The sequence below is a fragment of the Poromitra crassiceps genome, assembly GCF_964638095.1.
Source record: "Poromitra crassiceps genome assembly, chromosome: 8".
Lineage (NCBI taxonomy): Eukaryota > Metazoa > Chordata > Actinopteri > Beryciformes > Melamphaidae > Poromitra > Poromitra crassiceps.
Window position 1 is genome coordinate 39387315 of NC_139629.1, and position 14972 is coordinate 39402286.

At 43.6% G+C, this 14972-nt stretch overlaps 1 protein-coding gene across 1 annotated transcript; it reads left to right on the top strand.

The window, feature by feature from the left end:
- The first annotated feature begins 1234 nt into the window (after nt 1–1234).
- znf740b (zinc finger protein 740b) lies at nt 1235–10917 on the top strand. Its single transcript, XM_083642308.1, is given in 8 exon segments — nt 1235–1260; nt 2772–2929; nt 3116–3367; nt 3766–3900; nt 3997–4008; nt 4011–4137; nt 6605–6723; nt 6893–10917. Coding segments are annotated over 7 exon segments (864 nt in total). The 5' UTR covers nt 1235–1260; nt 2772–2884; the 3' UTR covers nt 7067–10917.
- Nucleotides 10918–14972: the final 4055 nt, after the last annotated feature.

Here is a 14972-nt window from a genome sequence, read left to right on the forward strand (position 1 = left end):
GATGTAATAATTATGATATACCATGTATATAGAAATGTAAAAGACAACACTTCACCCGTGCTATTTATCCATCTAGATTGCTTTGTGAGAATATGTAAAACATGCAATTTTTTATTATTATTTATGTAACGTTTTCTTGTTTGGATTGGAGCGCTTTGGACTGTTTGTTTGAGGTGCTCTTTTTAGATAGAGGGATTCGTTTATGGGCGTGCTCTGTACTTAGGGGCGTGCTCTGTAGGGGCGTGCTCTGCGCTGGAGCTGGAGCTGGATAATATTGGAGAATCGCTCCGATCGCTCCCCTCACGGTACGTGCACATCTACAATGGCAAATTCGCTTTTCCGCTGTGTCGCAGCGTTTTGTGGGCGTGCAAACCAGCTTCCAGCTTGGAGCTGTAGCCTGTAGAAACGTTGTACACAGGAGGGTGCGGGGAGGAAATGTGTAAGAAGAGCTGTCATTGGGTAGCTTCAACGAAAGGTCCCGCCCTAGTCCCGCCCCGCGAGCGTGAAGCCGCTCGGAGACAAGCCGCCTCTAGTCTGCGACAGTGACGGCCCGGCCACATCTACGCGTCGTTTGACGCGGGGCTGACGCTGCTGCCCATCCACTTTGTATTGGAACATGCTGCACGCGTCGTCTGGTCTCCCAGCATGCTTTGCGAGGCGTCGAGCAGCATGTTCCAATACAAAGTGGATGGGCAGCAGCGTCAGCCCGCGTCAAACGACGCGTAGATGTGGCTGGGCCGTGAAACGCTGACGGCCCAGCCACATCTACGCGTCGTTTGACGCGGGCTGATGCTGCTGCCCATCCACTTTGTATTGGAACATGCTGCTCGCGTCGCTTGGTCTCCCAGCATGCTTTGCGAGGCGTCGAGCAGCATGTTCCAATACAAAGTGGATGGGCAGCAGCGTCAGCCCCGCGTCAAACGACGCGTAGATGTGGCCGGGCCGTGAAACGCTGGGGGCGGTTCCAGCGCGATGTTGAAATGGACCAATCAGAATCGAGAATACAGCAAGACAGCCTATCAAGATGCAGCGTCAAAGCGGCTTTTTCAGCAGGCAAGCCGCCGTGCCATTGTAGATGTGCACGTACCGTCACACAAACATGGCCGCGAGTGTGGCTGCTGCTCTTTAATCACGTGGGTCAGCGGATGACCAATCAGAACTCTCCCTGGGGGGCACTTCCGGTACCGTTTCCTGTCAGTGTTTGTAAACTGAGAAAAAATTGGAAGTGCGACAAGAAATAACCAACTAAACTCTCGAACGGTAAGGAGGCCATTCCCCAGCATATATCACTCTTGACTCTTGTCCTCCTTTGTAATATATTACTTTAGTATTTCTAACTCGTAGGCAGTGAGCGTGGCGTTATTTAGTATTCGGCGCTGAACCGCACGCCCTGCCTCGCTGTTGTTGTGTTGTCTGGGGTGGGGGGTGGGGGTGCACGACACACAGCACAGTTGTCCCAAAGCCTGACTGCTAGCTAGCTAGCTACTGTAGCTAGCTAGCTATCTGTTTCTGTTCCATCAAGTAGGGACTCTCACCATGCTCCACACGCATAAATCCATGCTCTACACAGCTTACGCAGCTAGTACACCAAACAGCATTTTAATTGTCCTCCCGATATTGCCCTATTTGGCCTGATTTGGTGTGCTCGTGTTGAGCAGGGCATGCAAACAGTTCAGTCATTATAATATAGATCAGGGGTTAGCGCGGGGGAAGTGATCATTTTCAAAACGAGATGATATGCCTTGCTGATCTGTGTCCGCTTTTACAAGAACACAAACGCGTCTATTACACACAGGGTTTTTACTTTCCATTATAAGGCTTAATGTAAAATCAATGTTGCTCCGCAGACTGCAGTAGACTACTTTAGAAAGATCTGTTGGGGTGTTGTTTATTTATGATCTGCTCTGGCTTTTCCAAATGTTTTTATACAATTTTGGTAATCATAATAATGGTCCAAAATGATGGGAAATTGCATTTTTCTTCATTGAAAAACATACAATTTTCTACACATCCCCCCGCCCAGTGGCACAGCAGGGTGCTGTCACACAGCACCTAAGCCCCCTCAAAAGACAGGGAAAACCTTGGACATGTTTATGTATGGTTTAGAAATACCTAAATATACCACTAGTTTCCTTAAGCTTGCATGATCTTTACACTTTAATCATTGAATATTTCAGAGTGCAAGTTAGCTGGGTCCTGCTCAAAGGGAATTCATGGTTAGGTGATACTAAAGATATAATGCCATCTCTTCTCCTTTACACCATTCACCACTGTGTTTCTGCTCAGTCTCCCAGACATTTTCATGTAAAAGAGGAGGAGGCTGGCTGTTGTGTATAGGATGCCTAAATGATTTCAGGTACCTCTGTTTTGGTCAATTTAAATAATCCTCTCTTAAACACTTTTTCTTTAGAAAGCCTAGCCTTTAAAAAAAATCACGTCATGCATAAGCATTTGTTAGCTTAATATGTGTAGTCTAGATAGATATGTTGTTGTTTTCTTAGAGTTAGCGTTGTCTTCATCCTCCATCAGATTTCCTTGTTTTCTTTGCCAATCAAAGCATATAATTTTACATGATTGTCACATGTTTTCTGTTGACCATGGCAACATTTGGCATGCACCAAACCATTGGGGCTCTCTTCAAGTCTGACCAACTGTACTGCTGCTGGGCCTAAATTTCTGGTTGTATCAAACCTAAACGGATTGGTCTGGTCCAGTTCCTGATTCAAACATGTAGAAACTTTAGCCTCATGTTGTCATGCCTCTACTTTCAGGCTTTGGCCCCTGATGATTTGGGTGGGTGTGGTTTCTTCTGTCACCCCTCATCCTGAGTGAAGCCCCGCCCCCTCTCTTCCCCCCAAACACACACGCATTCAAAACCACGGCGATGACACACCATTCCAACTCCTCTGTCCGAGACCATATGAAATGGGTCAGTGGAAGTCTCCTCATCTCCAGAATCACCATCATAGTTTGAACTCTTTGTGTTCCCAGTCCTGGGCCATTTCTCCCCCGTTGCCTCTGTCTATATACTGCTCAATCTCTCCCTGACTCCTTGTCTCTGGGAGTCCAGTTGCCCAACTCTCCCTGCTCTCTGACCTGTTGTCTGTGTTGCCAGGCTGGTCTGCTGGGCTGCGAGGCGGTGCTGTCCAGCATGGCACTGATGCAAGCCAACAGCATTCCAGGCCAGAAGAAGATGATGTCACCCCTGGGCCAGGGGCAGCGGGACAGTCCTGACAGCCACCAGACCCACTCACAGCACAGCCACAGCCACAGTCACAGCCACGGGCACCAGGGGCACCATGGCCAGCCCCATCACAGCCACATGGCCCACCCCTCGGCTCCCTCGGCTGGGAGCTGTCCACCCCTGGTGAGAGAGACACCAGCCAGAGCCCCACACTCACCACCACAAGAGCCTCTTTGTTTAGTTTGCATGGAGAAGAGCGGACAGTGTCCATCAGAAAGCCTGTGATTTCTGAACGTTGCTTTCCTGAACCAAAATGTTATCAACCTCTAGATGTTATGGCAGTCAACTGAAATACCAAAACCAGAAAACTAACAAGCTAAGATGTCTAACCGTAGCCATAATTGTGCAGTAGGACTTATCCCAAGTTAAAAGCTTGAGGTATTATAGTATTGTTACCTTATGATTTATGCATAAATCATTTGTTTGATTCTATGTTAGTTTGTTTTAGCAAGAGTGTGATTGACAAACTGTGCATTACTATGCAAACTTACTTCCTTCCTACCACTCTTTCCTCCAAAAAGTTGATCCGAAAGGACGGCGATTACCACTCGGCAAGAATGTTGGATCAAAAGGACATGCAGGCAAACCAGAATATGCAACCGAAGAAAAAGCACAAAAAATCAGGGATTCCCAACAAGATTAAAGAGAAAGTGGAGGTAAGGATGATTTGTTTGAATGATGCTTTGAAAAGCAACATGCAAAGACCTCCTGTGTGTGCTGTGATGAGAAATAACATTGTACATCTTTGTCAGCCTATGCCTATACTTCCACCAATGGATATGGAAGTATGGAAGACGACTCCCTAAAAGTGCAGAAGAATTTCATCTGTGACCACTGCTATGGAGCATTCCGGAGTAGCTACCATCTCAAGCGACATATACTGACACATACAGGTGAATATTCCCAAGGCTTCAGGCCCCCTTTCTCCTCCTTGCTATGTGGTCTTCCTGTGTCCTTTGCAAATAGTAGTTGGATATATGGGGCACAAAGTGGTGTAATAAGTAAAGATGCCTCCCTTCACCTGGATGATCTGGGTTCAAGCCTTCATGTCTGTGAACATCTCACTTGCTCATGTGTCCTTGAGCAAGACACTGAATACTGTGTGGATGGGACTGTCCTGTAGCCCATCCTCTGCTCTGACCTCAACGTGATGGTTACAGGTAACAATAATAGCCTATTCTTACCTATTCTTCTTCAGTTTAAAGTAGGGATGCACGATATATCAGCAATCATATCGGTATCGGCAGATGTCAGTCATTTTTTAACATATCGGCATCGGTCCGATGTTGCAATGTTAATATCGGTTATCGTATCAGCCAAAATGTTCACATTGAGATAGAACATTGTGATAAATCTATGATTTATGGGGTTTTCCAAATATTTGGGACATAAAGAAATGCATTACTTTTTCAAATACATAGTGTTTACATGTGTTTTTCAGTGTGTATAAAATTTGATAATCATAGAACCTTGTTTTTTATACAGATCATATTGACATCGGTAAATATCGGTTATCGGCCATAACAGCAATGTTAATATTGGTTATCGGTATCGGCCAAAATTTTCATATCGGTGCATCACGAGTTTAAAGTTAAGCAAATATTCCCAGCTGAGCTTGTGAAGTTTAATTAGCCTATTGTCTGTTCTTAAAGCGAGTTGGAGCACTGCGTGTCAATCAGCTGTAGTCTGCTTTTAATTTGATTAACATTATCACGATAATGTTAATACTTTGGCTATTTAAAAGAAGGAGATGTGTGGAAATTAAATTATTATTCAATTATAATTGAATAAACACAATTATTCAAATTGTGTTTAGAGGGAGATAATTTCACCGGACTTGGTGACCGGGAAATTTTAATTTGTCTGACTTTGATTAATTTTTAACGGAAATTCCTGGAAAAGTTATGGAATATGAAAAACTGTTTTCCAGGCCTGGAAAAGGTTGAGAATTAACAGTGTTTTGGAAAAGGTTTGGAATTAACAAAGTTTTTAGCCATTGTTAAATGTTTATAAAAATTCCAAATGTCTAACGTTAGGTGAAATATGTTTTTTGTATTACTAATTTAAAAGCTAGACCTGCACTGCACAGGTTGATGCTTCACTAGTATCACATGATATTCATAATTCATAGTATTCCATGTTGGGGAGTTCACTGCATGTCTGAAAAGGGCTTTGGGGTGAAGGGCATACAATGTAAATTTCATGTACTTAAAGTCCCTGGAAACCAGAAATATTTCTTTATTATTTAGCATTTTGAGTTCATCACATCACAGGACCCTATGTTAATAAGCTACCAGCCAAATTTGAACGATGATGAACGTTGCAAAGTATATAAATTTAGGTTTGACAGGTGTGGCAAACGCATGAGATTTCATTATTTTTTAGAGTGTACTTTCTCCCGCGGAATGTGTGGGCGTGTCCGTCTGCAGCAGGGACATTTATCTCCTCCGAGAGAGAGAGAGCGCGAGAGAGAGGGGGGGGAGGGAAACGGAGAAAGAGATCAAGTTACACAGCACTTGCGAGTGTGTGTGTGTGTGTGTGTGTGTGTGTGTGTGTGTGTGTGAGAGACACCAGCCTGTGTGTCTCTCGCTCTCTCTCACTAGTCGAGAGAGAGAGAGAGAGAGAGGAGAGAGAGAGAGAGAGAGAGAGAGAGAGAGAGAGAGAGAGAGAGAGAGAGAGAGAGAGAGAGAGAGAGAGAGAGAGAGAGAGAGAGAGAGAGAGAGAGAGAGAGAGAGAGAGAGAGAGAGAGAGAGAGAGAGAGAGAGAGAGAGAAGCACATGGCCTGGCTGAAACCCGACACCTTGCTAATCTCACAAGCATAGCGCTTGGCAGACGCACACAGAGGGAGACGGACAGCAAGGGAGCGCTGTCACTGGGGGCAAAGAACGGACTTGCCATAGGTGGGTGCGGATTGCGCGCGTGTACAAAGGTTATATAGAGCTTATGACGTCATAAGCTCCTGCGTTTTAGCACCTCACGCACTGCTGTCTTCAATGAGGAAGTACTTTGTAGAATCTTGTAGAAAAGTGGCGATTTTAAGGCTTTGGGTTGAAAGTAATGTATAATAATTTCGGAGGCACAAAATTACTAACATAAGACCCTAAATAACATAGTTAGAACGTTTTTGTGGATTTTGGTTTCCAGGGACTTTAATGGTTACGAATGGTCATGGAAATTATTTTCTGGGTCCTTGAAGAATTTCGGAATTTTGTCTGTGGAAAAAGTGTGGGAACCCTGTATAAGGACCAATAAAGTATTACATCACTCACTAATATAATGCAAGCAATAAAAAAAAAAATCTGTTAAAAAAAATCCAGTCTATACTATTATGATACATAATTAACCTGTGATTGTTTGCAGGGGAAAAGCCGTTTGCTTGTGATGCGTGTGATATGCGGTTTATTCAGCGCTACCACCTGGACAGACACAAGAGGGTGCACAGTGGAGAGAAGCCGTACCAGTGCGATCGCTGCCATCAGGTTAGTGAGCCATTCTTTCTGTACAACTGATGTGCTATCCATGTACTTGTTCATTTTAGTCAGCAACTCATAAGAATACACGCGACATCACATTAGCCAACAATCCAGCTCTCCATCACTAGTATCACCAGTAGTCTCGGCTGACACATCTCTCTTTGCCTGTCTGCAGAACTTCTCGCGGACAGACCGGCTGCTGCGGCACCGGCGCTTGTGTACAGTGGGGATGAGCAAAGAGGAGAACCAGCAGCCCTGCTACTCTCAGGACGCCCCTGGCCACACAGCCCCTGGCCACACGGCCTCCTGGAGCCCCCTACAGCCTTCCAACAACCGCCTGACCGTCTGACCCCCCCCCCCCGGCTCTCCTGTCAACCCCCAGAGACGGCAGCAGTCCACAGCTCAGTAATGCCACACACTGGAGCTCAACAATATTACAGCCTCAAAACAGCCAGGCTTAAAGACAACCAAACTTAATTTGCTCTCGCCAGCTCACACCGAAAGCTGGATAGTGGATTTTTTTGTAATCTTCTCCCCCCTTTTTTCTTCATCTTTTTTTGTATTTACATTCATGGTACACAGGCAGAAGGGAAAGGACATAAACTGGGTCTTGGACAATGGGTTGTGTTACTATGGCAATAACTGAATGACAAGCCCCCCCCACATGTGATCTCGTTTGAAAGGTTGCAGCAGGGAAGTATTTTTGGCGACGTGAACGCGGACATACTGTGCAGTCTGTGTGTATTCTGGTCATAAATAATAGACATTTCTTTTCCCATTGAGGGTCTCTGTGGCCAGTCCGACCATGAGGCACACAGCACATGTTAGGCACGCTGCCGACGTGCGAACAGTCCCAGTAGTGCCTGTCACACCATACAGACAAGAAGTCCACTAAAGGACATTGCTGAACGCGCGGACCCGTACGGCCTTTCTGTGTTCAAGTCCTGCTCGTCGTGGTGCACCTTACACTACTAACAGTGTACTCGTGAGTGCTGGTTAACGATTGGTCGGAACACATTTAAGGTTTTGACCAGGGTCCAAAATTAGCAGCAGCCACCACCAGCCAAATGCTGGTGAAATATGCAAGTGACTGGTAGATTTGCTTCACTCACAGCGACAACAACAAAAGTAGTCTATTGCAGTGATTCCCAACCAGGGGTACAAGTTGAAGTACCCGCAAGGGTACTTGAGCAGCTTGCAGGGGGTACGTGGAAAGATTGGGGATTACAATTTATTTCCAACATGATCATTAAAAAAATATATATAAGTCATTTCATAAGTATGTGCGCGCCACAACTAGATCCCTCCCGGCAGGTGTCAACTGTTACACTACTTTGTAACGAGGTCATGTTCCTGCATGTCAAAACTGTGCAAACCAATGACTGTAGCTACTAGCAAGCATGGAGAAATGGCTCAAACGTCTAGTTGCTGTTCTAGTTCTAGTCGCCCCAGATTCAGGTTTAGGGGAGCCCGGTGGCAAAAGGGGGGGATGGGGGAGAGGCCCAGCCCAAACACTGGCAGTTCAGTGACAAATATATTTCGTATGGATTCACTTGTACTGTATGTCTTTGCAGTGCAAAGAACACACACGAGTGAGGGGGATACTACTACTGACATGACGAAAGTAGTCTCACGTGGTCAGACCCAACGTCTTACATCAGCAAGCTTCCAGCGCCGGAGGTAGATGCATCTACGGCTGGCTACTGCGAGACCATGACAAAGCAGCTCAAGGGGTACATAAGACAACAACAGTTGGGAACCACTGGTCTGTTGAGTGGCTGGTAAAATGTTAACATTCACTAGCGATTTGGCCAGTTCATTTTGGACCCTGGTTTTGACATTATGCTGCCTTGATCTAGTAATCGGCACAGATACCCAGTAGATGTTTTGTGTGTAATACATCTGAAATTAACTTTTGATATATTTCTGATTTCTGAACACTGATCTTGTCAGGGGCCTATTGCAGAGCCAAACCCAAACTGCCCAACTGCCCCCCCCCACCCCACACACACACACACCATTTTACTAATGAAGCCAAAACATCAAATGAGATTACCTAAATTGGCTGTTTGGGGTGATTTTGAATATAATCAATGCTGAAGAATAAGTTCACAGTATGTTTTGTTTTTTTAATCTAGTGATCAAATTTGAGGTATGACCAAAACAAAATGCCCCCAGCAATCAGTTTTTCTCATATGGCCACCCAGGAAAAATAATGCCCCCGCCCCAACCCCCAATTATCACTGAGGATGAATGATCTCACCATATGGGCACCTAGTTCACAAAGTCATACTGTGTCAACCTTACCGATGAATACCCAGTGCGTGTGAGAATTGTTTCAATAGAGAGGCACAGTGAACGTCACTCCCTGCTTCAGCACTGTACCAGAGATTTTCTTCCGCAATTTATTTTCCCGTAGACCTTTCGTAAAATGCCTATAAAATAGTTTCACTTGGTCAAACCAAACGGTTCAGCTATATTTAGAATCGGGAGAGACCATAGAACATTTCACTTGGACCAAAACCAAAAAAAACATTGAAAAAATGTTTTCTTTAAACTCAATTTTTTTTACGTTTTGGTCCGAGTGAAATGTTAAGTGATCTCTCCTGTTTCTAAATATATCTGAACTAAACTAAAACTCTTTTTATAAGCATTTTATGAAATGTCTATGGGAAAATAAATGGCAGATGAAAATCTCTGGTACAGTGCTGAAGCAGGAAGTGACGTTCACTTTAGCTCTCTATTGTTGGGTGTAAAATATAAAGAGCCTGGTCTTCTACCTGCTCTGTTTGTAAAGCGCCTTGAGATGTCAAATTGTAACTGGGTCTAGGAGCTGCCCCTCTGTCATGGCAAAAATAATTCTCTTCTAAAGTGGAGATATTATTTTGAAGGCGGAGTGCTTCTGTAATAACCTAAACTGTAGAACCAATCATCTTGTTTTGTTGTGTAGCTCTGTCGTTCATAGAAAGCTTTTGTCTTTTTTCTTTTTCTTTTTCCCTGGCTCGGTGTTCATAAGTTCTCCTGGTCAGTGTTTCATCCTCTCAGATGTGTTCAGGCTAAGTGAGGCTTCGAGCTGTGAGTCCACGTTCATACGTTGGTCGGCGGCACAGTATTTGACATGCACACCTTGGTCAGCACGGTATTTGCAATGTTTTCAAAGACTTCACCTGTGATGGAATGCTTTTGCTCGCCCATACTGAAACCATGGAAATACTGTCAAAACTGCTGTTTATAATAATGCTGTTTTCACAAAGCTAACTGGATCAAGACTAGTTCTAGGCCTACCGTTCTTTTCAGTGGAGTAGATTTATTCAGCGCTCATGAAAACGGCCTATATCATTAGAAACGATTTAAAGTACAGTTTTGCTCCGGTCTCTTCCGTAGATGTTGAGAGCTGACCTCTGTCTTGACCTGCACCGATTGTCGATTGTGATGTTGACGCATGTTTGAAAATCTAGTGCGCGCTGTCCAGTGCCGCGTCTCCTTATCTCAAATTCAACCTCTGGCATCTTCAGTGAGGAATATTGCGTCCACGTGGTGTTTTGTCAATATGGATTCTGGTCAGGCCTTCAACGTCCTGGTTTAAATAGATCCGTAAACACTGGATTGAGGATGCTAGCCCATACGTAGAAGAGAAACATGAGTTTTAACAATTATTACCTGTTTAGACTAAGAAGGTTTTATACTAGACTGGTAGTTCCATTGCCGTCTGAATGTTAGATAATGTAAAAGAGTTTGGGGCCCATTACGGAGTTTTCTACTGCTTATGAAGTTAATATATATATTTGAAATTGTAGTAGGAATAGAGAATAGTATGTACGGGACCCGCACTCCAAAAGATAATCAAAGTCTTCACAAGATCGTGATCCTTAGTCTGATGTATAAAAAGGCCGTGTTCAGTCACCCTTTGACTGACTGTTAGGAGCAGACAAACGCTGCCGCCTGGCCCCTCTAGTGTAGCAGCCATGATTAGTAGTCCATTTGATTTTCTTAATCCGTTTCTTTGGCATGAATTTGCGGCCCTCGCAGTGAAATCACATTCAAGGACCTTGTATAAATTTGTTTTTGGTAAAGAGCCTTTTTTATTTTATATATATATATATATGAAGTAAGTTCTGGCTTTTGTCATTTCACAGGTTAACTGAAGTCCATTTTGACCCAGTAATGCATTGTAGTGAATGGAGAGTTAGGGCCTCAAGATTGAATAAAGCTGTTACTCTTTTTAAATAAGTGCATGTCTTTCATACACATGACAGCAGTCCCCCCCCTCCCCCCCACCACACACACAGAAAGCAAGGCTGAAATGTATGCTAAATTTGGTAACATAGCATTTAAAATGTCTGGTAAAAAGAAAAAAGTGACATTTAAATCTTCCTGTTGCAGTTCCAGTCAGCACGAAATTAGAACACGGAACATGTATGTGTCCTTGTCTCAAGTTATACAGTTTACACGGAATTGTGCTGCTAAGGAACAGTTTGAAACTGATCTTATTTCCTGTCGGCTATTCGCCATGTTCGGAAAAGGTTCACTCACTCACTCACTATTCCCCATGTAGTGTTTATCATATAGTGAACTATAATGGTGAACGATCAAACAAGTTTCAGACACTAACCTCACTCTTGGTAAACACGACCACATTGCATTGTGGTAGATGGGAGAAAATGTAGTGTGTCCATTCGCTGTTCACTAGAAATTGCAGTGCATTGTGGGTATTTTACAGTGAATCAAATAAACAGTTGAGAATTCGAGCACTTAAAAAATAGCGAACACACTATATAGTCCACTATTTCTGTAATATGGACCGGTTTCTGTCAGGCTTGGTGTGGGAAATGTGGATTTCGTCGCGGATAGTTGATGGCCAATACAAACTTGGTAACTGAAGTCTCGATAAGTAGGAACGCTGTGGAACTTGATAGCTGGGTCTGCAAGGTTCGAAATTGGGAACGGTTGCAGAGTGTTGTCGCGAGATTAGTTTAGTCTATGAACAACTGCAGAGGACCTGCAGAACCGAACCTTTATAGGTCCCGAATATGACATCACCTTGTGTTATGACATCATCAGTGAGTGAACTATGACATCACAGTAGGAATGATGACATCATCCTAACAGTTTCGAACAGGGCTATTAGCAAACACTGCAACAGGAAGTAAGCTAGGATCCATTTAGAATGTCAAGTTTAGAACGTTTGTCAATGAGGTCAAGTTAAAACCGTCTATTGACCAAATTTGAGTACTAGAAAGACTAATAGCACATTTCAGAAATTGTAATGCACCAGTTGTGTCAGCAGATGGCATCCATGACCACGTGAGTTGGGCACCAAATGTGTTTCTAGCACAGTACTGATTATGAAGGAAACTCTTTAAATGTGTTTTTCCGTAAAGAATTAGCAGTATATCACACAATGCTCTCTGAGCGTCAAATACATCCAAAGACATAACATGAGAGAAAAGCAATTACTCCTCACTTCACATTGCACATTGTAATGCAGTGTTTTCACTGTAGTTGGATTAGTCACAGCCTAGCTAGCGCCACAAGAGGGAGGTGTATCCTTGGCTATTGTCTATTCACTACATTGCTTTGAGACTAAAACAGTGTTCATGTACTTTTCCTGTGTGAAATGTTCTGTAGTTCCCACAGGCCTACTGAGTTTTAGTAGGCCTACTAGTTGAAGCTGAGACTGAACAAATTATCTAAATACACATCTCCTCTCCATGAAGTAATCACTGATGAGATGGGGCTCAGTTGGAAATGTGGAATTTAACCCTACCTGACCTAGATCGTATGTTTTCCAATGAAATGGAAAAAAAATAAATCTGGGTCACATTGTAAACAGACACATTTTTATTAGTGTGTAAATCCACCCCGTTGATTCCAAAACTTGCTAGCAGCTGCAATGGAGAAATGCAAAAAAAAAAAAAAAAAACAACAACACACAGCTGTTGTTTCAGTGAGGCCAAGTTAAGGTTGGTAAAACACTCTAACTCATAACTTTCAAGATGGGGAAATCCAGCCTAACTGTGGTAGAAAGTTTGGCTTTTATCAATCCAGTCAAGTTTGATCACAACATGCTCCGGGGAGCAGGGCTAGCATCTGTGCACCTAGCCTGCCCATCAGTCTGCCTGCACGTGTGTTGGCGTATGTCTCTGTACAGTAGGAGGTGCAGATCATAGCCCTTAGCACCTTCTTCTTCGCTATTGACCAGTTCTTTAATTAAAGCATGAGGATAGCCAGGATGAGATCAGCCCTGAAGGCTGCTGGGAGTGTGCGCTCTGCCCCCTGGGACATCTCCCCTCCCTCTGCTGCCTGATTTACAGCACCCACAGGCCCCCCGGCACTTAACAATGGACCTCCTTAAGTGAGGTAGATGGGGAGGAGATCAGAGAGGGGGAGATACCACTCCATCTTCATACACAAAGTGCTGAAATCATCTAGGTTTGAAATCATCTCTGCGAGACAGACTGGTGGTGGAGTCAGTCCAGAAGGATAGCGTGGGAGTGCTGCCTTATCCTCGGTCTGGCTCACTCTGTCAGGGAGTGGAGCTCTCTGGAAGACTGATCGCCAACTCTCTTCATACACACCTCTCCTGTCAGAGGGATACAAAAAATAGGTGGTCCAAATGGACCACTCCCCCCCCGCCCCAACAACCAGTAAATCTCAGCTGTACATACTGTGACTCTGTCAACATATAGATGGTTCAGAGGTTTACAAAAACAAGTGCTCGGAGCAGCAGAAAACGTTCTGTCTCCTACACATGTTTGGATGCCCCCCTGATCAAATAGCTCACAGGCTCACAGCGGATGATTGAAACCCTCCCAACAATAGCTCCTGCTATCTCCCTCTCCCTGAGGTGTGGGAGCGCCTTTTCATCTCAGCCTTTGATTAATAAAGGAATCGTGGGCTGGTTGAAAGCAGCGATCTGCTCTCCGGGACATCCATCATGTGCGTGACAGCACACCTCTCTGTGTTAATTAGCGGTGATATTTAAGCTGTCCGAGGTGCTCTGTGGCCGTCAGCATGGTGGTGCCGCTCGTCATTAAAATTTCAATTCCTGGCTACTCCCCATCTCCCTGGACACCCCAGTCTGTGCATACATACTTAAAACACAGACACAGACGGTACGGGTGTACGTGTAACAATACGCATATTCATATTGAACTGTTTAGGTAGGCTTTAGGTTCAATATACTAGGGATGCACCATATATCGGCAATCATATCGGTATTGGCCGATGTTAGTAAGAAAATGATATATCGGTACCGGTCCGATGAGTTAAATCGGTTATTGTATCGGTCAAAATTTTCATTTTTAGAGGAAACAATGCAGTAAAATCTTTGATTTATGAGCTTTTCCAAATGTTTTGGAAATAAAGAAAGACATTACTTTTCCAAATTCAAGTGTTTACATGTGTTTTTCAGTATAAATTTGATTATTGTGGAAACTTGTTTTCATACAGATCATATCGACGTCTGTAAATATGGGTTAAGGGCCATAACAGCAATGTTAATTCCCTATTATTCCCTATTCAATATGCATTACAAACCGAACAAATCTTTCACTGCTGAATAGCACAAGTCTTCTACAAGGATATCATGGAAAACTAAAACAGATTACCCAGTGGTAATTAAAGATTTTGAGTGCTAGAAACTAGCAAAGATAACGCTTGCCCTTGCACTGGGTATAAGAAAGGTGTAAAAAAAGAACATTGTCATAAATTGAAACAAAAATTTAAACCAAACTGAAAATAAGTGAAATAAATAAAAAATAATTATACATTTTTATATCAAAGAAATTTCTCTGGCATTTTTACTTTTTGCTGTATCAAACCAAACAGTGAATGTTGTGAACTGTTACACCCTCAACAGACAAACACACAAACCAAGTATTAACTGCAAGCGGCATAAAGCCATGAGAATAAAATATGAAGACAAAAACTGTCTTTCCCCAAATGAAAAACAGAAAGCCGTAAATCCACAAAAAGGGGACTTCTGAAATTGAATGAACCAACTAGTTTGACCTGCTCCTGTAAACATGACTATACTGTTAATATAATGTGCATATAATGCATTGTCTTTTAACACACTAGGCATCTCGTGCGATAGATACCTAGGCTCGGCCGCTGCGTGGCCTCGCCTGCCCTATTGGCGCGTGTGTTGCTCACTAAATGTTATTGCATCAGTGATGTCACAATGCCTCCTTGTGTGTGTGTGTGCCCCATTATATCACTGATGACATCATCAGTGTGTGTGTGTGTGTGTG